A 23,579-nucleotide genomic window follows, 5' to 3' on the forward strand; every position below is an offset into this window, starting at 1 on the left:
GAAAATAAACATTCTGCAGTGAAATCTGACAGTGGAATTGGTGTCAATAAAGGATACAAATTTAACTGTTGGTGTATTAGGGCTAATGTGCAAATGTTTGTGGGCTTATGAGCTCCAAGTGTCAGATCTACATAACTGAAGTATTACTGTGGATGACAAACACTGTATTTGGAGAATATACCCATGCAGTATTGCTTGCAAAGCCCCAAACGTTATGATGAAGTATAAATTGGATAGATTAAGCCTGTCGCAGACAGCAGATGTGTTCATTCTATGACCCAACCCAACAGAGAAATTCATTTCGATCGCTTAAAAAGTGACGCCCTTCGATGCTCATGACAAAAATGTAGCTTTGAGCAACTTTTATTAGTCCGTTCTTCTATGAGGTCTCGATGTGTAGTCTCGACCTGGTGTTGAACACTGAGTTTGATGCTTGTCATGTGTAAGTTTCTCAATGAGGTCAGACAGCCCGTAAATGGTAACAGGTTACAACTTGCTGCCCAAGTTTTGTGCTTTTAGAAAACCTTCTCAGTCAAGGTGTGTGCAACAGATGTGGGATGTGATGAGTATTTTGAGTGCTGTATTAAAGTGATGAATGAAAGAGAAATTTCCATGTTTCTGTTTAAAATGAATATCAGATTATTTACTCTATAAGACGGTTTGTTGACATGTCACTCATGTCTTTGTTTGCATCCAAAGGGATGTTTTTAGTCATCAAATAAGCAGATAAGTCTAATTTGGTGATTTTTATCAACTTTGCCACAATTCAGATAAGCTCCTCTACAGTTAGTCATTAAATCAGCTATGCTTATTCATCCTTTCTCCCTTTTTCCTTTCAAAACACTATCATCTTCACTCAGTAACTTTGTACTGTGCAGTATAACTTATTCAAATAAAGTGGGAATTGCAAAAAACTTAAATTACTGTTGTATGTGTAGAGGGAAGCATTTCTGTGATCCTTTCTCTGTTTTCCATAACTAAACTCTATTACCAAGAATGTCAGGGTTTGGCACAGTTATCTGTTTTTTCACATCTAAATACAAAAAATGTTTTCCTAACAACACACCAGGTTGAATGACACAAAAAAATATTTTAATCGTTGAACAGATGAATCAATGGGTGTGAACCCTAAAGTCATGAACATATAAACTGAGCCTGTAATAACTCAAGTAAAGCACAAAATAAATGCAACAAATGTATAAGTTTTATGTAGAAAAGTGCACTCAGTTGATTGCAGCTTTCCACCCAGTGTGTCTGGTAGCATGTGGGTGGGGAACAGGGAGTGCAGGGCAGGCTGTGTGTCTAGTGTGTACACATGACAATGGTGGAACAAATAGCTGAAACTCACTCAGTTGTCCCTCCTGGCTCCCTTACAGTCATGCTGGCAGATGACAGAAACAGGAAGGAATACATTCATCTTGTATTGTGTCTAACTGTAGTGGATCATAATGCACGGAGTGCAGAATTAATCTGCAGATGTTCCAGTTCAAAATGAGACCAGTTTTTGAGCCATGACAAAGGCCAAAATGTGACGTGCAACAGACTAGGTAAGGGTTGTTGTTATCTGAGCTGATTTACAGAAATGCCTTTTTCTTTGTAAATGGCAGTTGTTGATCACTTGCTTTTCTCTCCAGCAAGTTAAGAGGAGTAGAATCAACAGTCAATGATGGTATTAAACAGAGTAGTCAATAAAATAGTTTTTTTAAAGTAGTTATCGCAAGCACGAGAGCTTTTTGAGCATAGTCATAAATGTGCACAAAATATAATTAGGCTTTTGTGAGATTAGCTTCAGACAGACAGATACATGTACACACACACAGCTAAACGCGTGAACTCAACAGGCTTACACCTGGCCAAGATCATAAAAAGTTAACTTAAATTTTTTAAGCAATTTTTTTTTTTTTTAAAGTTTGAATCACGACATGCTGAAAAAATAAACTATGTGTAAACCGGTTAAACATGATCCAGCTGGACTGTCAAACCTGCCATACTTAGCAGGCATGCTAGACTGCACACCTCTCTTTCAAGAAAGGTTGCTCACGTCTTGAGGTCGAGAGTATCTGATTGTTGGATGCTGGTGGGACATAAAGGCCCGATTGGGATGAAGAGTGTCCAAGTGGAGACAAGGTAAGCCGTCAGCATCGTGAAATGTTGCGTAAAACCCGCCAATTCTTAATGAAAACTTGACAGGGGATTTGACTTTTGAATTTGTTTAGATATGTTATTGGCAAGGATATTGCCTAGCAAAATAAGCCCTAAGTCGTCATTCATGACTTGGTGTCTATGTATATAAAGCAGATTTCAGTTTTCGTTAACTAGACATTTTACACTGGACATAAAGGTTGAATGAGTGCCATTGATGGTATGATTAGGGGAAAAACTCCACAATCCTAAAAAGTACAAAACAACTAAAACCACTCGTGGCATAGTCATAGGTATCAAATCAGTCACAGATACCCGGTGGTGCACTCTCTTGATTTCTTCATTTAATACTTAATTACTAAATTAGCCATTTGTAATGCTTACCTTTGACTCAGTTGTTTGGCTATCACTCATTCTTTGTTCGTCTTGTCATATTGTTAAAGATAACTAAAAGAAACTGGCTTTAGTTTAGTTGTTAATGAATCTGTTTTTAATAACTATTTTGTGGGTCTGAACACCTTTTTTTCTGTGTAAACAGAACCCAGCCCTCTTTTTTTAAATATGTGGATTTCGAGACCTGAAGCAAAAGGAAATTTCTTAGTTGTTAGACCACATGCATGTTTTCTGCTATTTGAAATGTATGCAAAAAAAATAACGACACCAGCAGAATGTATACTTAGCCTTCATCTGTATCCACCTAGCCATGTTATGGTCACTTTATACCAAAAAATATAAACTTAACATGGAAGCTGAAGATATGAATAAAAACTTAATCTTCGCTAAACACTTTCAAAAACATTTTTAAAAAATTTGTCGTCTACTCTATATGTGTAGTCCACATCTGGCCGGTCACTATATTTAACTGCATTTTATCAGATCGCCTCTAGGGATGACATTTAAGGGGCATCAAATGCTGTCACTCTTCTTAACGTTTGTGTGGATGTTTTACCAGCAAAAAACTGCCATATTTTCTGTTCGGTTTATAGTCATGATAGCCTTTTGCATTTGGGCAACCTAGAAAATGTGAATGTGATTGTCTGTTAAGTCTGTTTTTTTTGTTTGTTTGTTTTTTTCAAAAACATTTCCCATATTCTTTGCTTTATGGGATTTTACAGAAAACTGAACTTGTCAGTTTTCTAAATATTACCACCTCCTTTTTATTACCGTCCAATCACTACAAAAATGTAGGCATCCCACATAATGACGGTGAAAATGTCTTTATTTTAAAGCAAGTGCACCAGTTTGACTTCTTTGGTTTCAAAACATGTCTTTCAAAAAGTTGCTTTTCTGAGGCAAACCACTTTTAATATCTGCAAAACCCTTTGGTGAATTTCCCTTTTGGATATAAGATATGGCACCCAGATGAGTTGTGCAGATCAGCATATAAAGGTTTGTCCTTTTGCATCTGTGATCTGCCTGTGTTAGCCACAGGGATTATAGGACGTCTTGAACACGTTTGTATAACAATGCAAACTACAGGTAAACCCTTTTCTCAGTCATGTTGCTATCTATAGGATATAGCATCCTGTCCAAATCAATTGAGCACTGAAAGAAGCTAAGCTTAGCTTTGTTTGTGACATTGTTTGCTCAGCCTGCATTGTATGATGCGCATCAAAGCGTGCACACACTATTGCTTTCTATGTGTATATCTACATAATCTGGCACACATGTATGAGTCAAGACATGCAAGTGTCTTGACTCATACATGTGTGCCAAGATCACATCAGTGTGCCTCAACTCTCAAAAAAGCTGCAGTGTCATCACATTTGCTCCCCATCCGGAGCAAATGCCTTGACTGGCTCTTCTGTCCATATGCCATGTTTGGTATCTGCTACAGATGTCAAATGACACCTCCACTGATGTGGCCAATGTGTGTGCAGCGCTCAAAGGAGGAAGTTTTGCTGTCAGCCATCTGCTAGGTTAGCAGAAAGGAGAAGATAGGTGCCTTGTAAAAAAAAGAAAAAGAAAAAAAAAAAAAAAGTCTAATCTAATAGAGTCTAATCTGCTCTTAACTGCAAGGCCAGGTGAATGATTTCTTTTCTTGCAGACAGTATGTTACTGCCTGGATTGCCTATTCTCGTACTAAATGGCAAATATCACTAAGTGACTTGGTGGCTCTAATGCTCCTGTAATGTTTACAAATGATTGGGTCTGATGTCAGAGCCCATTTAATGAGGTCAGTGTTTCTTTGCATGGCAATTTAAATGTCTTACATACTTTAGACATATTTGACCCAGGGTGTTTGCATTTCTGATTCCATGTTTTGCAGCATATTTATCAATTTTTCACCGATAAATAACCAAACAGACAACATTACAGGAATTCCACTTGACTATCAGCCATTGCTTCTACAGGTAAACAGGCATGTTGAAGCAAAGCAGATACAGCAAAAAATGTTGCCTGTCCTTGGAATGAAGTGGATGAGGTTTAAAAAAAAAAAAAAAAAAAGAGGTTAAAGATAAAAAAAAAAAGCTTTTACTGCGCAAAACAACTATTAAATCAAGGAAAATTAGATTTACTTGCACTTTAAGGACATTAATGTAGTAGTCAATAAAGTAGTGCTCCCTAACTGTCAAATTTAATCTTACATTTCGCTCCTGAACATTTAACTTCTTCACACTTTCTTTCATCATATTATTTTTCAAAAAGGATTTATGAATAGTCACTGGTTTATGGAACACTTAAATATTCAAAACATCAAAGAAAAAAATTACATATAATCTATTTCTAGTCAGTTTTTAAGGGACGGTCCACTTTTAAATGAATTAGATATATAAAAACTCTAAATTACATTTATGATGTTTATAACAAACGGCTGCAGAATTATGACAAGAAATTGCAAAGTCACTATGTTTTTGTGTGGCTGTCACTCACTTTCTTAGTTTGATTGATTCTTAATTTTAATAAGTTCACACAGAACGGAAGTATTCTAACTCAACACTTGTGTCTGCTTCTATTTTTCGTGAGGTGAAAGAAAAGATGTAATTGTTTTCACACAAAATGCCTATTTTTCTTAAACGCTGTATACAAATTAGTTTAAATCTGTGTTAGTGATTTGCCAACATAATCTATCAATCCATAATCCATCCACTTGACTGGTGTGGCATATAAATATACAGAGTAGACAGCATGATTATTGCTCAGGTGTGCCTTTGGCTGGTCCTAAGAAAATTCCACCATAAAATGTGCAATTTTATAACACAACGAAATACCATAGTTGTCGAGGAAGAAGTTTTAAGAGCGTTCCATTGGCATGTTGACTACAGCACTGTTCACCAGGTTTTTTTGTCCCTAAAATAACTATTACACTACCATAAGCTGATGTTATTTGCAAGATTTTGGCAGCATATGCCACCAGTCTCATGACACCAGACTATGCATAACCACATAGTCCAACTCCACATCCAGCATGTTTACCTGCAAGATCATCTGAGACCAGCCACCTGACAGCTGATGAAACAATGGGTTTACACAGTGGAAGACTTCATGCACAGGTTGTTCTCAGCTGTCTCAGGGAAGCTCATCTCAGTGGCTGGTCTCAGACCCTGGAGGGACTGGATACGGTGGCTTTGGGCTGGCTTACGAGACAGGTTGGATGTTCTGCCAAGTTCTTGGAAATGACATTGGAGGCGGCTTATGCAGTAAAATGGAAACTAGATTCACCGGCAACAGCTCTGGTGGACAGTCCTGCGGTTAGAAAGCCTAAGGCACACTCACTCAAAACTTGTGGCGTCTGTGGCATTGTATTGTTTGATAGAACTGCACATTTAATGGTGGCCTGTCATTGAGACCAGCCCAAGGCACACTAGTGTAATAATCCTGCTGTTTAATCAGCATCTTGGTACGACACACCTGCTGGATGCATTATGCTGGCTAAGTGCTCGACTATGTGGCTTTATACAAAATTGAAGAGAACCAAGGCTTTTGTGAGCATAGAAAAGGTATAAGATCTTCATTAAAAAAAGGGGAGCAAAAACAAGTGTTTCTATTTTTGTTGTTCAGTGTACTTACACATTAGGGTCTGTGCATGAGAGTTTTTTTACAAAGGTTTTGCATAGAATACAAATGTATTTTAAAATGTGAGGAGGAGAAGTAAGGAGAATTGCAGATTCAAAATGCGATGGTGTCATGCTGTAAAACCTTAAGCTGCTCTCTTTTTTGAAAGTTACTTTTTATGCCTTCTATTTTACATGTTGTAGACATCATTGGTGTAAGTCTTAGACCTCTGGTTCAGGTAGCTCAGTGATTGACATGGAATATAATGTAAACTTCTGAGCAGTCTTCTCCTTTCAGTCATTTTCGAGTGAAGTGACATTTCAAGGAAAAAAGGGAAATGCTTCAGTTACATCAGACTCACATGAGGCCTCACAAAGGTGAGTGTTAAAGAAATGATCTGATGTTGGGATTCCCACTGTTGGATGATGCTGTTGACTGGTTGGAAGGTAATGAAAGGCTCTTTTATATTAAAATGGACTTTTAAATTGTTCCATGACATTTGTTTAGTCATGAATAATATAAGCTATATTGTAGAGCCATCTCATTACCGTCCTTTCACGTCTTATAAGTAGCAGATATAAACAGAGAGCAAAGAGTGACGAGTGAAAGCTCTGAGTTGATGCCCACCTGAGATTTGAGTTTTGATCAAAGATCCAGTGCCCAGCTGCCTGGCCTGTGGGGTTTCCTAAGTGGAAATAACCTGCAGGAAAAATGGAGCAGCAGATATCCTGTGTTTTCTGCTGATGGAGTGAAACGCCAGGGTAAGAGCAGACTCCTCTGTTGCTATTTGCAGAGCACTGAGTGCATCAAAGATGATTGATTTATGAACTGCTTTTTTATTTTAACTGTATGATAGTAGTAATTGAAAGAAAACATCACCCACAAAATGATTGTTTGTATATCAATTAGTTGAGCCTTATTGCCTTAAAAAAAAAGCATTTTTCTTGCATGCCTCGCAACAACAGCAAAACTGTATCAAAATGTCCGTAAACAAACTTTCTTGTGTAGTACAGTATAATCCAATCAAGTAGTATTCTGTTCTTCCCAAACACAAGAAGATTCACTAAAATTCTGAAACTGTAGTGAAAGTAAAACTTTGTGCTCTCTTCAAAGCCAGACTCCAATACTAATCTGCATCTGTTGTTTTTAGCGAGAAAAAAAAAGCTTTTGTTTGGGAAGTACAGCACATACAACTGGATTTCTGAGATTTGGATTGTACTGCACAAGTAGAGTTTGTATACTGATGTTTTTATATAGTTTTGTTAGTTCAGTTTGAAGGATTTAGGGGGATATATTGGCAGAGATGGAATTTAATGTAATAAGTATGTTTTCTTTAGTGTAACATCATCTGAAAATAAGAATTGTGTCTTTGTTACCTGTTTCAACAGTCGTCAAGAGTGGACAAAAAAACTCTGGATGGTGCCATTCAGGTTTTTCAGTTTTCATGTCTGCCACAGACGTTAGCAGGCCCTTCGCAACAAGCAACATCGGAAAAACACTGAATTATTAACGTGAAACTGCTTTATTACAGCAGTTTAAAACTCCAGGTCCATTTGTTTCAAAGAGGAATAGACCTCTACGGATAATTTGGCTCCTGGCATAAACCTCCAGAAAAATGAACACTGAAGGATTTCTAACCGGGAAAAGTTTAAGCTGGTTGTAATCTGCCATCCTCACCACTAGACGCCACTAAATTCCCTTAAATCTTTGACACTGTTCCTCCAAAGGTGTTCCACAATCAATCAATGAGTCAATATGTTCGTTGTTCTGTGTGGAGGCATACGAGAAAAACATTGTTTTCTTTTTTAATCCAAGATAATATGACATGACTAACTGATAAACAAATGTTCATTTTGTGGGTGAAGTACTCCTTTGCATGAAATGGGCTTATATAGAAAAAAAATGTCATGTTCTCTTTGTGTTTTTCTGTCATTGCTGCACATAGTAAATTGTGCTCCATACTGTGTGTCTGTTTGTCTGTTTGTCTGTGTCTGTGTGTCTGTGTGTCTGTGTCTGTCTCCCAAATGTAATTTTTATAATTTCACGTCTCACCTTGACATTGTCAGTCACCTGGGGAAGAGTTGCTCTTCCATCTTCTACTTTTCCTTAGATATCACTGTAATGTGTGAGCATCATGGTCATCAAATGTGCCACGCCTGCCACAATGTCTAGCCCTACTCACTGATGTCTGTCTCATACATCGAAGTGCAGATGTTGCCATTCTTAGTGTGTGTGTGTGTGTGTGTGTGTGTGTGTGTGTGTGTGAGAGAGAGAGAGAGAGAGAGAGAGAGAGAGAGCCCTAACTCAAAAAAATGCATCCCCTCTCAGTGCACTGTAGCAAGCAGAAATGTACACTTCTATCAAGAACTAGCCATTTCAGCAAAGATTAACAAATGATCAAAGTGAAAACAATGTCATTGAGCATTGCATTTATCTGGACTGAGGTTAACTGTCAAATAAGTTGTTAACTCAAATATTAAATGGCCTGTGGGTGTTTGTTCTGGCTACTTTTTGTTGTTGCACTCTCTTTTAAAAAAAAAAAAAAAAAGAAAGAAAAAAAAGACTTTTACCCATTAAGATAGCAAAGCTTTAACTATAAGAATCAATTGTATCACTGACTTGAGTTTGGCTCCTGATGATTCAAGCTATAACCATCTCTGCCAAATTCTGAGTCTATTGCAGAGGTGCTTTTATCTGCAGTTCTTTTGATGGCCACTGAAGTGTTTTCTTATTAAAACAAACAAACAAGCATTATTATATATACATAAAACATTATTGAAACAACAGGGAAATCCCAAAGTTCTCTCTTGAAATACAAAGTAAGTATAATGTCCGTTCCTGTATTCAGTCATTCTGGTGATGTGGGATAAATGATTACATTACTATTGTGTGTAGATTTTGTTATTGGTGATATCTTCTTTAAAATTAGTTTAATGGCACATATTTTCTTTTGTAGATAAAAACAGATAATTCCTGTGAAACCAGCAACCTAAAGTATGTGTTGTTGTCTGCAATATGTGCTTATTTTTGCTTTCTTGATACTAGCTGATGGCAAACTAAGATTTTTCCAACAGTACACATGGTGCCAAAAAAGGAGGGGGAAATTAGACTTGTAGTTTGCTTTGTCAATGAAGTCATATCTACACAAAAAGCAAAAAAAAAAAAATAATAATAATAATAAGGAGCACTGTTTTGCAAAAGTTTGAAAGGGTTTAATAAATGGGATCAGCGCCTAGGCATACAACTCAGTCTTCATCAGGGCTTGTTAAAACAAGTGGCAGCTCACAGATATATCAAGGCTTATGTCAGGTGTCAGCCAATCAGAGTAACATTAGATAATTGTTTCAGGTCAACTCTAATAATGCACCATTACACTCAAGACCAGCAAATTCATCACACAAACAACATTAGTCACTTAATTTTATACAAAAACATCCATAAAAATGAATATTATATTATTATAAAAATTAATATAAAATTTCTCATAGGAGCACTATTTCATCACAACAGATTTTTTACAGATATGGAACTTAGTCCAGCTCTTCATTCAGGCCTGCACTCACAGTGGCCTTTAACTGGAAGATCCAAAATGTTTCTCTTTGTAACAGTTTCTTTAGTTTTAGACATTTAGATGGCCTCTATACCTTCTGCTTTGAGTGTGTCCGGATAACAACCATGGTGCTGTTTATAATTCTTGGCAATGGGGTGGTCCTGATTCCATGTGTGGATTGCATATTTGTGTTCAGCAATTTCTCTCTCAGTTTTCTTTTTGTTATTCCCACCATCAAAATACCCACACGGGCAAAATGCTGCAGCACTCCTCAGCAAACCTATTTTACAGTACACATGGTGCCTTTAAATTCTGTTAAGGTCCCAGAGTCTTTGTAGGCTTATATCTCTTAAATTATTTCTAATTCATACCTTAATAAATTTAAATAAACATTTTGAATTTTATAAGACTGAATTTTAGTTTAATATGTGTGCATGTGTCTGTGATAGGCAACAGACACACGTTGCAGAGAACTATCCCGACTGGGTGTCAAAATTCAGGTCCAATAATAATTCAGAATGGCTTATACTGTAGATACTAAGACAGTTTTAGTCTGCCAGATTTTCTTTTTCTCAGAGTATTTGATTTTTTAAATAGGATTAAATTGATTTCTACCATTATATTAAAGATAGGGTTTTAGATGTTGCTGACAGTTGCTTTAATGTGTCGTTTCTTTATGCTCTGTCACTAAAAACTTTTCTTACAGTGACAAGGAAAACTTTCCCTGTGCTATAGCATTTTGGAAAGCATTTGATGCATGATTAATGAATAATTTGTGACTCATCTGTACAGAAATGATTTTTAACATCTCACTCCACTGTATGTGTTTAAGATAATATGAAACAAAAACAGGTGCTCTCTGGGGAGATATGTTTGATTTGCAAATTAATCCCGTTGTTGCTCATTTTTGAACACATGGTTCATTGGGAGAATTTTTGTGTATTTGTTGTCCTGGTGGTATGCACTGGGAGGTCGGCAAGTCACATTTTGAAGGATAACAGCATATTGCATGCATGTCAGTAAGATTTATGTGTAAATTTGCCCTCTAGCCTGTGTGCAGTAAACATCTTTGGTATCAAGGAGAGAATGACAATGCAAGAGCTTATGGTCATCAACTTGCAACATCTGGTAGGCGATGAGTATTAACTTGATGTGCTTGGTGGCTCTGTGGCCAACAGTTATCACGCTTTTATAGAGAGAAATGTGATTTGTGTTAATGATAGATTTAGGGTTGTGAGTTGAATGCACGACACGTGATTTCCATTTGGGGAGAAATTGAAATGTAATGAACAATTTGAGTTAAATTAATGCATCAGTGGTACTGGTGGACATAAGTGTTTTAATTGTATATGTCATACTAATTATTCCTCTTATCAAATTGAATTACCTGAGGGAACAGTCATGCAGTAACTAGTACAGCACATGACATGATTAATATGTTTCTTATTTTTATTATTTTAGATACCGTATTCTGACTTAAAATATAACACTGTTAACTCGTCATTCATAGATAATAGTATGTATTTATTGTACAATGTGTATGCCTGATGCTATTTCATATACCCAGAAAGTGTTATTTATCTGTGCATAAAGCTTTAGTTCTGCCTTATTAACCCTTTAAAACCTGGACTGACATCACTTTTCTCCTGCTAAGTTCAGGCGCCTTTCACAAGCTGTTCTATCTTTTGAAACCAAATTGGTTTGATTTCTTTTAAATATGTGAAAAAAAGGTTTCAAGAAATTAATAAAAGGTGACAAGAAAATTACCTGAAAATTATATTTTAAAAAAGGGGTCAGGATTATTAGACAATTATCAAAAAACCTAGGAGAAAATGTCCAGAAAACTATCATTCTAATTATTATAATTATATTTTTAAAATTGTGTCACAGGAGGCAAAAAAAGGTTTTCTTATATCTGTAATTTTCTGCATTTTTGAGGTAATTTTCGTGTAAATTTTTACTTATCTTGTTAATTTTAGGAACATGTCTTGTTAAGTTGCTCATTGCCTTCTCGTGTTTTTGAAAGAAATCAAAGCAATTTTCTCTGGTTTCAGATGGTTAATATATATAATGGTTGAGATCAACTCTTTCTTTGCAAGCTGCATCAGTATGAATGTAGGCACAGTTATGCCTCTGATAAAAGGAAGTAATTGGTATACCTGTGCAGTGTAGCTTGTAAAATGTTTGTGTATGGCAGTTCAGGATTATTAGTGAAACTGATCACAGAGAGGGGAACTTGACCTCCGCCACAGAGTCATAGCTTTTGTCCATTGTTAGTTTGTCGGTCAGCAGGATATCTCAATATATGCTAACTCATTTCTCTTAAAGTTGGTGCCAACTGTGTAACAGTATGTCTTAGGTCAAGTGGTTTTACATGTGCATGTTTAGAAATTAAAGAGTCACCTTTAACTTGACCTGAAAAGAAAGTTATTATTTTGGCTTTAAGAAAAACTGAAAGATGCTAAAGGAGTTTTTATTGGGACAAGAAATATAATTTACCATTTTGTTTGTTGTTTGGGAGTATTATAGGAAACGTGAATTTTTGTAATTTTTTTCACCATTGTAAGGGTTGTAATGTTTACCTTCTGAAAAATCCAGACTCCATAATGGCAGATGTCCTCCAATATGCGGTCCCTGCTTCTCTTCAGAAGCAAATTTGATGTTTGTTCACAATTGTGTGTGGTTGTAGTGTTTAAAAAATGTGTGGTGTGTATAAATCAACGGTATTTCATGCTTTGCTGGTAAAGTGTTATAGGATGACTCAATGACATTATGACTTAAAAAGGCACCATAATGTCACAGGGATGTATACAGTATATACTGTGAACCTGCACATATCAAAGTATATTCATCCATAAACAAAGCTCAACTGAATTTCAGCATGTGCTCCACGTTCCTGTGATTGAAGCTGTAATATAGTAAGGAATAATAGTTGTGTTTTCAATATTAACTCACTACAGATTGTTGCAATTATATTGAATAAATACATAGTTTTATCATACAAAGCTTGCAGTTAGTGTCAGCTGCAAGGTAAGACTGTGTTGGCCTCTGTTTTTGATCTGTGCATTCCCTTCACCAAACACCTCTTTACAATGCCTGACACTTACCATGATGTATGCATTTCTAGTTTGTTTTTAATGTGACAGTTGGGTCAACTTTGGAACATGATTATATATATAAATATATTATCTTCTGAGGACTCTACTGAAAATTCTTCATGAAACTTTCAAAAATACTGCGCAGAAATAATCAACAGAAGATGTTGTTTGTCAGATATGACAAAGATGAATGAAATATACAAACATGGGATGCTGCCAAGAAGCTGCTTCCTGCTGTAGAATAAGAAAATGTTAATGTTGTCTCTTCTTTCAGTTCACCTCTCAAGGAAAGCTTTCTTGCTTGTTTTACTTTAATTTTAACAAGGACGCCATTGTGTTCCTGTGTCTTCCAGGTGCCATCAGTTCAACAGGCAGAACCCATCGGAAGTCCACCTGCTTTTCCTGGCCCCATCATGCTGTCCCCTCCATCCATGCCTCCAGGAGGACCTCCTTTCATTCCTCCTGAGTTTGACCCTACAAAGTTGACACCAGGCAAGACATTTATATTGATGAAAACAGTGTGGGGGGTTTTAACCATCATCTTAAGGGAAGATGTCAATGCAATCCTTAAAAGTATTTAAAGGCACTGAATTCAGTAATCTAAAAATAAGCCCTTGATTGGTATTAAAATGTCTTTAATACATCTGTGAAAAGTCTTAAAAATGCTAAGATACCTGGAAGCAGGATTTCTTTTTCTGATGTTGTATTGTAAAATCTAAAAAAAAAAATAAAAAAAATTGGTAACATCTTTTTAAATATAGAATTTACCAAATGCCTTGTGTATCAGTGTCACACAGGTCAGGATAATTGAACCACTCATTATTTTGTTTCCAAGGCAGTGGAGTAATACATGCAAAGTGTGCAAAACACAATCACCAAGTCATGTTATATGTTACAATGCACATTTGGGTCAAAATTGTCCCTAACTCATTTATGTTAGTCCATGTATATATTTTAAATTAAGTTTTAGTCATTGTAAAATCTTATCTGTTAAATATTATTCAAAGAGGCATTAAAAAGTCTTAAATCTTACTTGCTTTAAGCTGTAGGTACCCTGGAATGCTGTCATGTTGATTAAAAGTATCGTCTCTTTGGACTTGTTAATATGAACAGATCTGTGCTGCAGTGTGTCACTGTTTTTTGCTCGATGTTACTTCTTTAGACGTTTTTCTCTGTTTTTCTTTCTGCTGCCACAGTACTTAATTTCCCATTAAGGATCAATAAAACCTTCTCTTATCCTTTTTGCAGCAGGAAGTGTAAAACCCCCAGAGGAGTCCACCAAGGATTCTACAGGAGACAAAGGCACACCCTCAGATCCGGTCACTGCAAACAAGCTGGGGTCTCCAGTAGCACCGATGATGACCCTGCCAGGCCCAGGGGTCATTCATGCTCCCAGGCCAGGGATGCCACCTCTGCAGCCTCCCCCCGGAATACCACCTCCATTCTTCCCACCACCAAGCATGCCACACATGCCCCCGCACATGATGCCCGGAGGACCCATGTTTCCACCAAATAGATTCAGAATGCCGATGCCCTTTCCACCACGTGGCCCCCCTTTCCATCGACATCCCGCTATTAGACCAGAGGACATGGATGACAGAGAAGGGAGGCCTTTCCGAAATGGGAGGCCAGGGTTTGGGCCCCCACCCTTCCCCAGAGCGAGGTGGTAGAGGTGAATGATGGACCTTAAGGGGGTTGATTCTGAATCACTGTGACAGATACTGAGTATCAGGGCATTTGGTTCAACAAGGACTGCTGTAAACAACTGAGGTGCAGAAACTTCTTTTCAGACTTTATTTTACACCACCAGAATCTTTTCTTAGTGTCAAATAAAAAATGAAAAACAAGACACCATGTTCTGAATGTGGTTCGTTTTCACCAGAGAGTTCACCAGAGAAGTGGCTGTAAATACTGTACGTGCTTCTAGCTGTTTGCTATCTTTTTTGTATATCTGAAGTTGTCTAGTTTATGCTCAAGTCTAATCTCATAGTTGGAGGTAAAAACAAAGTGTGTATTTTTGAGCTTATTCCCTCACCAGAGTTTTTGTGTATGGAAGGAGACTGTTAAAATCTATAATTCATACCTTTTTGGTATTTTGTTTTTAGTAAAATGCATTTGTAACACACTAATGTTCAATTCTTCTTAAGGGAAGATGGATTTCACTTCAAGCAGAAGAGAATTTCATGTCCTGCCAGTAGAGGGTAGAGTAAACCCTGTCACTATGGCCAACCTCTGTTGTACATTAAGGTCATACTTTGTAGGATCACGTGGAGTGAATATTAAAAAGAGGTATTACCATTTGACCATGTGGTTTTATTTGTGTCGATCACACAGACATTTCAATGCTCTTTTTAAGAAAACTAACTTGTGTTGATAAATAGTCTTGCATGAGAGTTTGCTATCAGTTTTAAAGACCATTTAGCAAACAGCCATAATGGTTTTTTTTGTTGTTGTTTTTTTTTGCATTTTAAGACATTACATGACATAGTGACACTGGAGTTACTGATCAAAATAGAAAGAAAAAAACTTAATACTTAAACAATACATGAAGCTAAAAACACAACACAACACAAAAAACAGAATATGAAAATAAACAGATAAATAATAATAGTTACTGCATGCCTCATCGGTGATACATACAGAAATAACTTGCAATTTCCCTGCCTTTCTCATATTAAACCACAGTTATGGGATATTTATAATGATGCTACTTGACATAAACGCCTAAGCCTTTATCCTTTTTTACAAATGTTTGACAGATAGAATAAAAGTCAGTGACGATTTTAGTCCGTCACATTTCTTGAAGCATTTATTCGCTCACATCTTTGCAAATAAATGCATGTGTATGTGCGGGAGATGGAATGCACAAGCAGGCTGCACCAACCACCATTTAAATTGTGCATTAGGTTTAAAGAAACAGATCATCTCGCCGTTTTTTTCCTCGTAATTAAAACACTCTTGTGAAACTACCTTGTACATGGTCATTGAACGCCGATTCGAGGTGAAACGCAACTGATTGGCTCTGAGAATAAGCAAGTGGCATTCTCATGATCCACTTGCGCACAGTCTCCAAGGACCGTGCGCTCCGCCCCTCTCAGCGGTGTGGAAACAACACGCATGGTCCGTGCACAGGCACAGACCTTGGAGAGGCGGCAGGATTGAGAGAGGCGGACGGGCAACACCGGCGTGTGAAACATGAATTTTTCGGTGTCCGGACGGACGCAGCCAGGAGCCGACGGCGGCGGTGACAGGTATGTGCCGACACACCGGGAAGCACGCTGTCTTCATCATGACAAGGATAATGGGCTCGGTGTCCGATCATGCTTCCGCGTGGTCCTAGCGCCGTGTGAACGCATGACAGCGTCACTCAATCATACAAGTTTATCAGGGGTGACAGACGGTGCCGCACTGAGGTCCGGTGGAAAAGGCCATCAAAGCTGCGTTTGTGTGCACGGAGTGTTGCGCATCTTGTGCGTCTTCTTTCAGTCAGGCGTCACTGATTTTGGGGGTAAAACAACCGTGTAGCCTGAATGACGTTGGGCATACAGCAGGGTTAACGTGCATGTTCAGACGTTTCAATTTCCTCCCCAGAGCATGAATGCGCATCCTGCACTTGCTAATGTTACCTCTCTGAAGCAGTGCAAATGCAGGAACACAAAAACAGACACGGTAACCTGTCATACCCTGGAGGTGTTTGGACGGCACTGTGGTCATTTCTGCTGTTAGGGAGAGCAGGAGCTGCGTTTGGCCTCAGTGCGGTATAGTGTTGCACGAAGCAGAGTCATTCAATCTGACTCGTTGCTGTCTTTTTGTTGTAGTACAGATGATCCATGCTGCTGCTGTTGTATTTACTCTTTGCGTTGGCAAACAGATCATGTGCAGGTGACTCAACTGAAAGGCGATAGCTCGTTTGTGCAGCTGCCTCACTCCCAATGACCTTATGGTGTCAAGTTTGTTGCAGCGTCACTGCAACAGTCTGCTGCTGAAAGTGGTGTCCTCCTGTCATGTTTCTCTTTGGCTCTGATAATCACCCTAACAGGTAGGTGCACATGTGACTATGAGATGATGCCAATGTGCAGTGCTGTAGCAGGTTAAGATCTAATGCTGCATCACATTTCACTCATGGGGACAACATGACACTGAAATGGTTTTATGCAGTCTTTTAAAACTGACCAGCAATGAGGTGGCTATGTATAAGGTTTTTAGTATTAGGTAGATGTGCATTTGTTGGCATTCAGTTTTCTGCAATTTATGCTGCCAAGAAAATATTGCTTTTCTACAAAAAAAAAAAAAAAAAATCTCACTACTGGGAGGGTAAGGCACAATTTTTCCCAGTCAGCAGCTTGTATTTATGGTGAGTCCAGTATGACCGTACCGGCCCACAAACAGGCATCTCTCAAGGAGATCCGGACAACAGAAATAATAATATTGTATTTGCATAGAACAATTGATAACTACAGGAGATTTTCAGTGATGGAAGTTAAAGTAACATTTCACCCTGCACTAAAATGTAACAATGCTGTTTAAAACTGTAACTGTGGCATCATCCAAATCTGTCTTTTTAGTATCAAAAAACCCACCTGTGGCCTGAAAGGTGAGAGGTCTGTAGTTTACTTCCTCACAGAATGCAGTGGCATGAATTATGTCAGTAATGATTCTAACAGTTAATGTTTTTCACACAAGGAAAAGTGTAACACCCATAGAAATCTCTTAAATCTACTTAAGTGTCCATCCATGTGCTCAGTGTGTTTTGGCAAGAGTTTCATACACTGATTATTAAAAAATTGCAACAGGTTTATTCTGTGTTTTGAGAGGTTTAAATCACCAGGTCCATTTGTTATGAAGTGTTAGAGAGTTCGGCAGATAATTTGGCTCCCGTTAAAAACCTCCTGAATTGCTGGATCTTAAGTTATAAGAAAAAAAGGTGAGGACGTATTAGTAGGTGCTGGGCTATTGGCCCATCTCCGTCATGCCAAACAGAATCAGAGAAACACTGATTTGGAATGTGAAACTGCTTTATTCTGTGTTTTTATTGGTTTTAAACATGCGGTCTTCTTGTTTTAAAGAGATCTTTGCTGATAATTCAGATCCCAGTTAAAAAAAAAACTCCTGAAAAAATGAACACTAATGAAATTGAACTGGGCGAAGTTTCAGCTGGTTGTAATCTGCAATCCTCACTTTAAGATGCCACTAAATATACCTAAATTGAACACAGTCTTCATTCAAGTGTTCAGTGATATCGATTACAAATGGTGACAAGATTTCGCACCATGAAGAAGAGTTTTAAGTTGTTAACAGAAATCCTTGTAGTGTGTGATTGGCTTAACTTTACTTTGAAGCTGACAAAAATGATTGTTGCTGTGATAGCTTTCCAGTTTAGTTTTGGCATCTGATAAGTCTTAAAACTCATGAATTTAGTACTCAAACTGGATGTTATTAAGTTCCCACAGTATCTGAAATAAAACGGCCAAAAACCAATGCTGGACTGGACTGTTTTTTTTATTTTATTTTATTTAAATTTTTTTTGCACTGTTTTTTTTTTGTTGTTGTTTAAATGCACTTTAATTCAGCTGTCCTCCATAGATTTATAGATCTAGTCATTGTTGTCCAAATACATATTCAGAGTGAGTGTTTGATACTCCCAAGATGCTTTAGTTTTGGAGTGGATTACTCATTTAAAGTTTAGTTTGTTATATTGAGTTATTAATTGTTTCAAGATAACTTACAAGTTATGTAAGGCACAAGTTAAGGTAGAACTATTGATTCACATGTGGAAGGTGTTTTCTGCAGTGGTAACTAAAAATGCATGCCCCAAACAGTAGCCTGAATACTTAATACACGGTGGAGAACCATGGGAGAAAAACAACCGTGCTACAGAGCATTCAGCAGAATGGCTTCAGTGCATGCAGTGTGTCCTCAGGGTGGTAACCTGAGCCCACCTGTGTGACATGCCTGCACAGAAACCCCGGCCTCTGCCTTTGTGTGGTCAAGTTGGAACTAGTTTTGCTCCCCCTCTGGCTTGTGTCCACACTCTTTAACTCTCCATCTCAAAGATCCCAAACGTTGGACCAACTTGAGGCAGAGTAGCGACTGGCGCAGCCACACATGAAAGAATGTCTTTGCATTCATATGCTAATTTGTTGGCTTTTTGTACAATCCATGACTTTGTTCTTCATGTCTGTACAGCCATGTACTACCAAACACAGTTGATTTCTTCAAATGCGCATAATTTAACCCTGGTAAGTGCTCTTTGTGAATTATTCATTTCCCATCCCACTTGCACATAACTCTTCATTTCTCTGCAAAGTGGTGCAAAGTAAATAGTGAAGACAGTGTAGTGTTTTGCATAGTGCCAAGAAAATAACATACTGAGCCCAGCGTGATAACATTAACACAGACTATTCATTCCAAGACAAACTCACTAGTACCAACTGCATTACCTACAGCAGTTTTGAATCTTGTAAAATCAATGGTTTTATTCTGCCATAACAACAGTGTGTTTTTACATAGTGTCTTACTTAGTCAAGCCATGTGTTTGGAAAAAAACTAAACAAAACAGCAAATAAGAAGAGGAGGTCAGTCAGTCAGTCATTTTCTGTAACCGCTTGTCCTCGTAAGGGTCGCGGGGGGGCTGGAGCCAATCCCAGCTGTCATTGGGCGGAAGGCCGGGTACACCATGGACAGGTCGCTAGACTATCGCAGGGCCGACACATATAGACAAACAACCACACACTCACAATCACACCTAAGGGCAATTTAGAGTCACCAGTAAACCTGAGCTGCATGTCTTTGGACTGTGGGAGGAAGCCGGAGACCCCGGAGAGAACCCACGCACACACGGGGAAGAAGAGGAGGTGTGTTGCGGAAATATTAAGTACACAAGTTGGACCCCAACCACAAAGCTGGAAATCTTTCCCACTGGGAAACTTTTGTCATTCTAAGTGTCCGATTATAAATACTGTATTACAGTGGGCGTGCTTAGCTGAGCTAAAGCCCCAGTGCCATGCACACATATGTCCAAATGTGGTAGGAAAATCTTAATTGCCATTATTCCAACCATTAAGTTTTAAAAATTGAAACGACCACATCTATACTTTCCAGCAGTTCACTTAAATGCACACTGCTGGCAGAGTTTTTAAACATTATAGACTCTGGGCTCCACTGATTTTTGTGAGTCTGAAAGTTCATATTTCAAAGGAGAACCCGTGCTTCAGTTTTTATGGCAATACGAAACTCTAAAAATTTTTTAGAGGTGTAAGGAATAGTTGATCAACAGGTAATTGATGAGAAACAATTCTGAAAACAATTAATCGATGAAAGGATGGATGACTTGCTTTTGCCGATTTTTCTCCTTTTTTTAATTAAAAATTGAATTGTTCTTGGCTGTTAGTTAGACAAAGCATGTCCTTTTAGGATTTCTCCCCAGGCTGTTGGAAATAATGATGTGCAATTCATTGGCTTTATCTTTTATAAAATAATTAAGTAAAAAAAATAATTATCTCTAGCCCTAAACTGCATTTTATAGGACAGACAAGTCACCTCCCTGTGACGTTACAACTGGAACTGTGCTCTGTTAAACATTTTTTCAGTGTAAAAGTGGCCTTCTTCCACGCAAATCCTGTATTTGAGCAGCCACATTGTGTAACAGTGTTGCTGTTGCAGCTGTGAGTGGTCGTCTGTGTGCAGACTCTTGGGGTGAATGCAGTCTGCACAGGCTGATTGCCAAATTTGTCTTGTTAGAATTAACTGCTCTCTTTCTGCATAGAACAACAGATTCCTTATAAAGTGGGTTCGCCTTCATGTTGCAACCATATGCATGATTGATTGATTACTTTCACAACATGTATATCAGATAATGGCATTAACGAGTTTTTTTTTTTAAATCAAGTAGTCTTTGTTCCCTTTCAGTTCAAGTTGATGGATGAAGGAAAACCATGCTTTCCTCTCCACGTCTGTTTACATCCATGTTGTGTTGAGTTTCAGACTAGAGCCTGGCCTTCCCTTGTTCCTCCTGACAGGACATCTGTCTCCATTAGAGAGCACTATTGATGTGCTTCTGTATCAGCCTGTCTTCCACCATCTTTGGACAGTTGAAAAGAGGAATCTTATTGTTCCGCACAATTGGCCACATTGTACACATCAAAGACTGCAGTATTGTTTTGTTCCGGACCATATGCTGCTAAGCAGGTGATTCACTGAATCTTTGAACTGTACTTCAGTATTTCACATCCGTTTTAAAAAACCTTGTATATTTTTCTCATGTAATACTGATGGCAGAAGACTGTCAGATGCTGGAGTATGTTGCAATTCTAAAGTGAGGTCACATATGATGAATTCATGATGTGCTGACAGTCAGCGTAATCTGGAAAAGCATGTAAATGGCTTGCCAAGTTTTGATCCCAGATGCTTTCCATAGCACAAACCCTTTAGCAGTGCTGTACTTTTGAGTGACTATGATGCACTTTGTTGAATGTGAGACAAGGTTGGGTTATATCCCGCTAACCTTAAAAAGCGAAGACCAAAGTCACAATTATTTCACACTTTGAGTTGAAGCTTGTACAGCTGAATGTATACTGCTATGTAGCAGATAAACACTGCTGATGCTTCAACAAATATTCTCATCAAAGTCAAAATGAATAGGCCCTTTGCTGTGGCTTGCACCGTAGAAACAAGCAAGCAAGTGCTACACACAAATTAAGTTGACTCGCCTGCACCGTTGAGTATTGACTTGAGCTTCAAAGCTGCCTTTGAGGTTGTGGTAGCCTCAGAAAAGTGATTTCTGAAAAGATTCTATTCCAATTACAGTGGGCTAGTATTCCAAAGTGAGAGGCAAGTGTGTGTGTATGTGATGACTAGTGGATGGTATTCGATAGCACCGTGGTACTTGCTCTTCACAATGGTCATGCGGTTTGGAAAGACATGTCTGATGAGCATTAAAAGGCCTCATCAAAGTTCAGCTCCTCCTCCTATTTCTGAGCTGTGAGCAAAAACGTATGAGCAGCTGTCAGAGTTGCACATGGTGATGATCATCAGCTTCACATGGCTGATAGAGCCTTGTGGTTTTAGGATGAATAATGGATACTAAGTGCACTAAACTGCTGAGGCTATGAGTCACTTTGGGAAGGTTGGAGTTAGGCTAACTTTACCACGCCATTAATCATAAGCTAGAACTTCTCAGGGCCTTTTCTGTTTGCTTGAGGTTGACTCTGAAGTGGGATTTGTTTTGAAATGGCATAGAGCAATAATTATTTATCCTGGGTGTGCAAATGAACCTCTCTCGGTAAGCATTTATTTGGTGATATGCGGCAAAACATGTCTAGACGTCAAGGTTGAAACTGGGCTAAATTTGGCACAAAAATGAGAGCAAGATTCCTAGGTTACATAAAGAGTAACAGTTCTTTTAGATGACAAATTAGGTCAAATTCCACGCATATATCTTAGAGAATATAATGATGAAGTTCTGATATTTTATATCCAAGAGGTCGGAGGTCAACTGTGAAATCCTAAAGTTTTGCAAAAACACCTTTCTGGCCATTATTCAACATCATAGTCAGGAACAGATGGGGAGACATTTGGTAAGGTACTGAATTGATGACACGTCCATCTTGAAACTGTGCTGATTGTTTAGATCTTCTGTGCTGCCAGCGGGGAAGATTTGTGTGAAGCATCCATGTTTTCATAGACATGGATATAAACTGTAAAAGCAACTTTACTGGTGCACGGTGGCATACAACTGGACCAATATTAAGAATTTTCCTAATGACATTTTCATCTACTATAGCATAACTTTAATTAACTATGACTGTTTTACGATATACTATGACTTTTCTATGACAATTTCACGACCTTTTTACATGACATAGTATGACTTTTTTTTAGTGACTTTTTTTTTGACATACTATAATATGACATTTTTTATGACATACTATACTATGACATCTTTAATGACAGAAAACTATGACTTTTTTATGACATACTATTGTCTGACTTTTTTATTACATAATAGAAAAAGGTTTTTGTGTGCTATACTATGACTTTTTTAGGACTTACTGTACTATGACATTTTTAATGATTTTGACATATTGTACTTTGACATTTTTTAAGACATAGTATGCTAGTATGACTTTTTTGTGACATACTATATCATTCCTTTTTTATAACATACTATACTATGACTTTTTTTAATGACAGTCTTTAAGGCATACTTAGAATTTTATTTTTAGGACTTTTTTTATCACATATTATACTATGACTTTTTAATTACATACTATACTATAGTATAACTTTGTATGAGATATTATACTCTGACTTTGTATAGGGCATTTTGTATGACATGATATACTGACATTTTTTATGACATATACTATGATTTTTTATGACATATTATACTTTTATTATCCAAAAGGTCAAAGATAAATTTCAGTGTGGCATCATAATGTTGTGCAACATTTTTCTGGCCATTTCTCAAAGCCATAACTCAGGAACAGGCGGGGAGACTGAATTGATGACACTAATCTTGGGAGTCCACCTTGAAGCTGTGCTGATTGTTTAGATCCTCTTTGCTGCTGGGTTGAAGATGTGTGGAAGGAATTCATGTTTTCATAGACATGGATGTAAACTATAAGTGCAACTTGACTGATGCGCGGAGAACCGTGAGGCAGTATTTCTATTCTTAATTAGTAGAGAAAGATAATCGACTGATAAAATTTTATGAATTTTATTATCTTTTGGCCTGTACATCAGTGCATACATGGCCATGGATACCTTTATGTAGTTTACAAATTCTTGTCAGC

The 23,579-nt window shown here is 37.7% G+C and overlaps 2 protein-coding genes across 3 annotated transcripts in view; both read left to right on the top strand.

Moving 5' to 3' along the window:
- The window catches only part of LOC121942959 (SR-related and CTD-associated factor 4-like), a 28,666-nt gene extending 13,579 nt beyond the window's left edge, over positions 1–15,087 (top strand). Inside the window, exons 17-18 of one of the 2 annotated variants that reach the window (XM_042486278.1) lie at positions 13,140–13,278; positions 14,035–15,087. In XM_042486278.1, coding sequence (XP_042342212.1) covers positions 13,140–13,278; positions 14,035–14,456 — 561 coding nt within the window. In that variant the 3' untranslated portion in view covers positions 14,457–15,087. The remainder of the gene's footprint in view (positions 1–13,139; positions 13,279–14,034) is intronic. The other variant, XM_042486280.1, reaches the window with a different exon arrangement.
- Positions 15,088–15,954: 867 nt separating this feature from the next.
- The window catches only part of tiam1b (TIAM Rac1 associated GEF 1b), an 82,090-nt gene continuing 74,465 nt past the window's right edge, over positions 15,955–23,579 (top strand). Inside the window, exon 1 of the mRNA XM_042487087.1 lies at positions 15,955–16,037. The gene's annotated coding sequence lies outside the window, so the exon portion shown is untranslated. The remainder of the gene's footprint in view (positions 16,038–23,579) is intronic.

The sequence above is a fragment of the Plectropomus leopardus genome, chromosome 5, assembly GCF_008729295.1.
Source record: "Plectropomus leopardus isolate mb chromosome 5, YSFRI_Pleo_2.0, whole genome shotgun sequence".
Taxonomy (NCBI): domain Eukaryota; kingdom Metazoa; phylum Chordata; class Actinopteri; order Perciformes; family Serranidae; genus Plectropomus; species Plectropomus leopardus.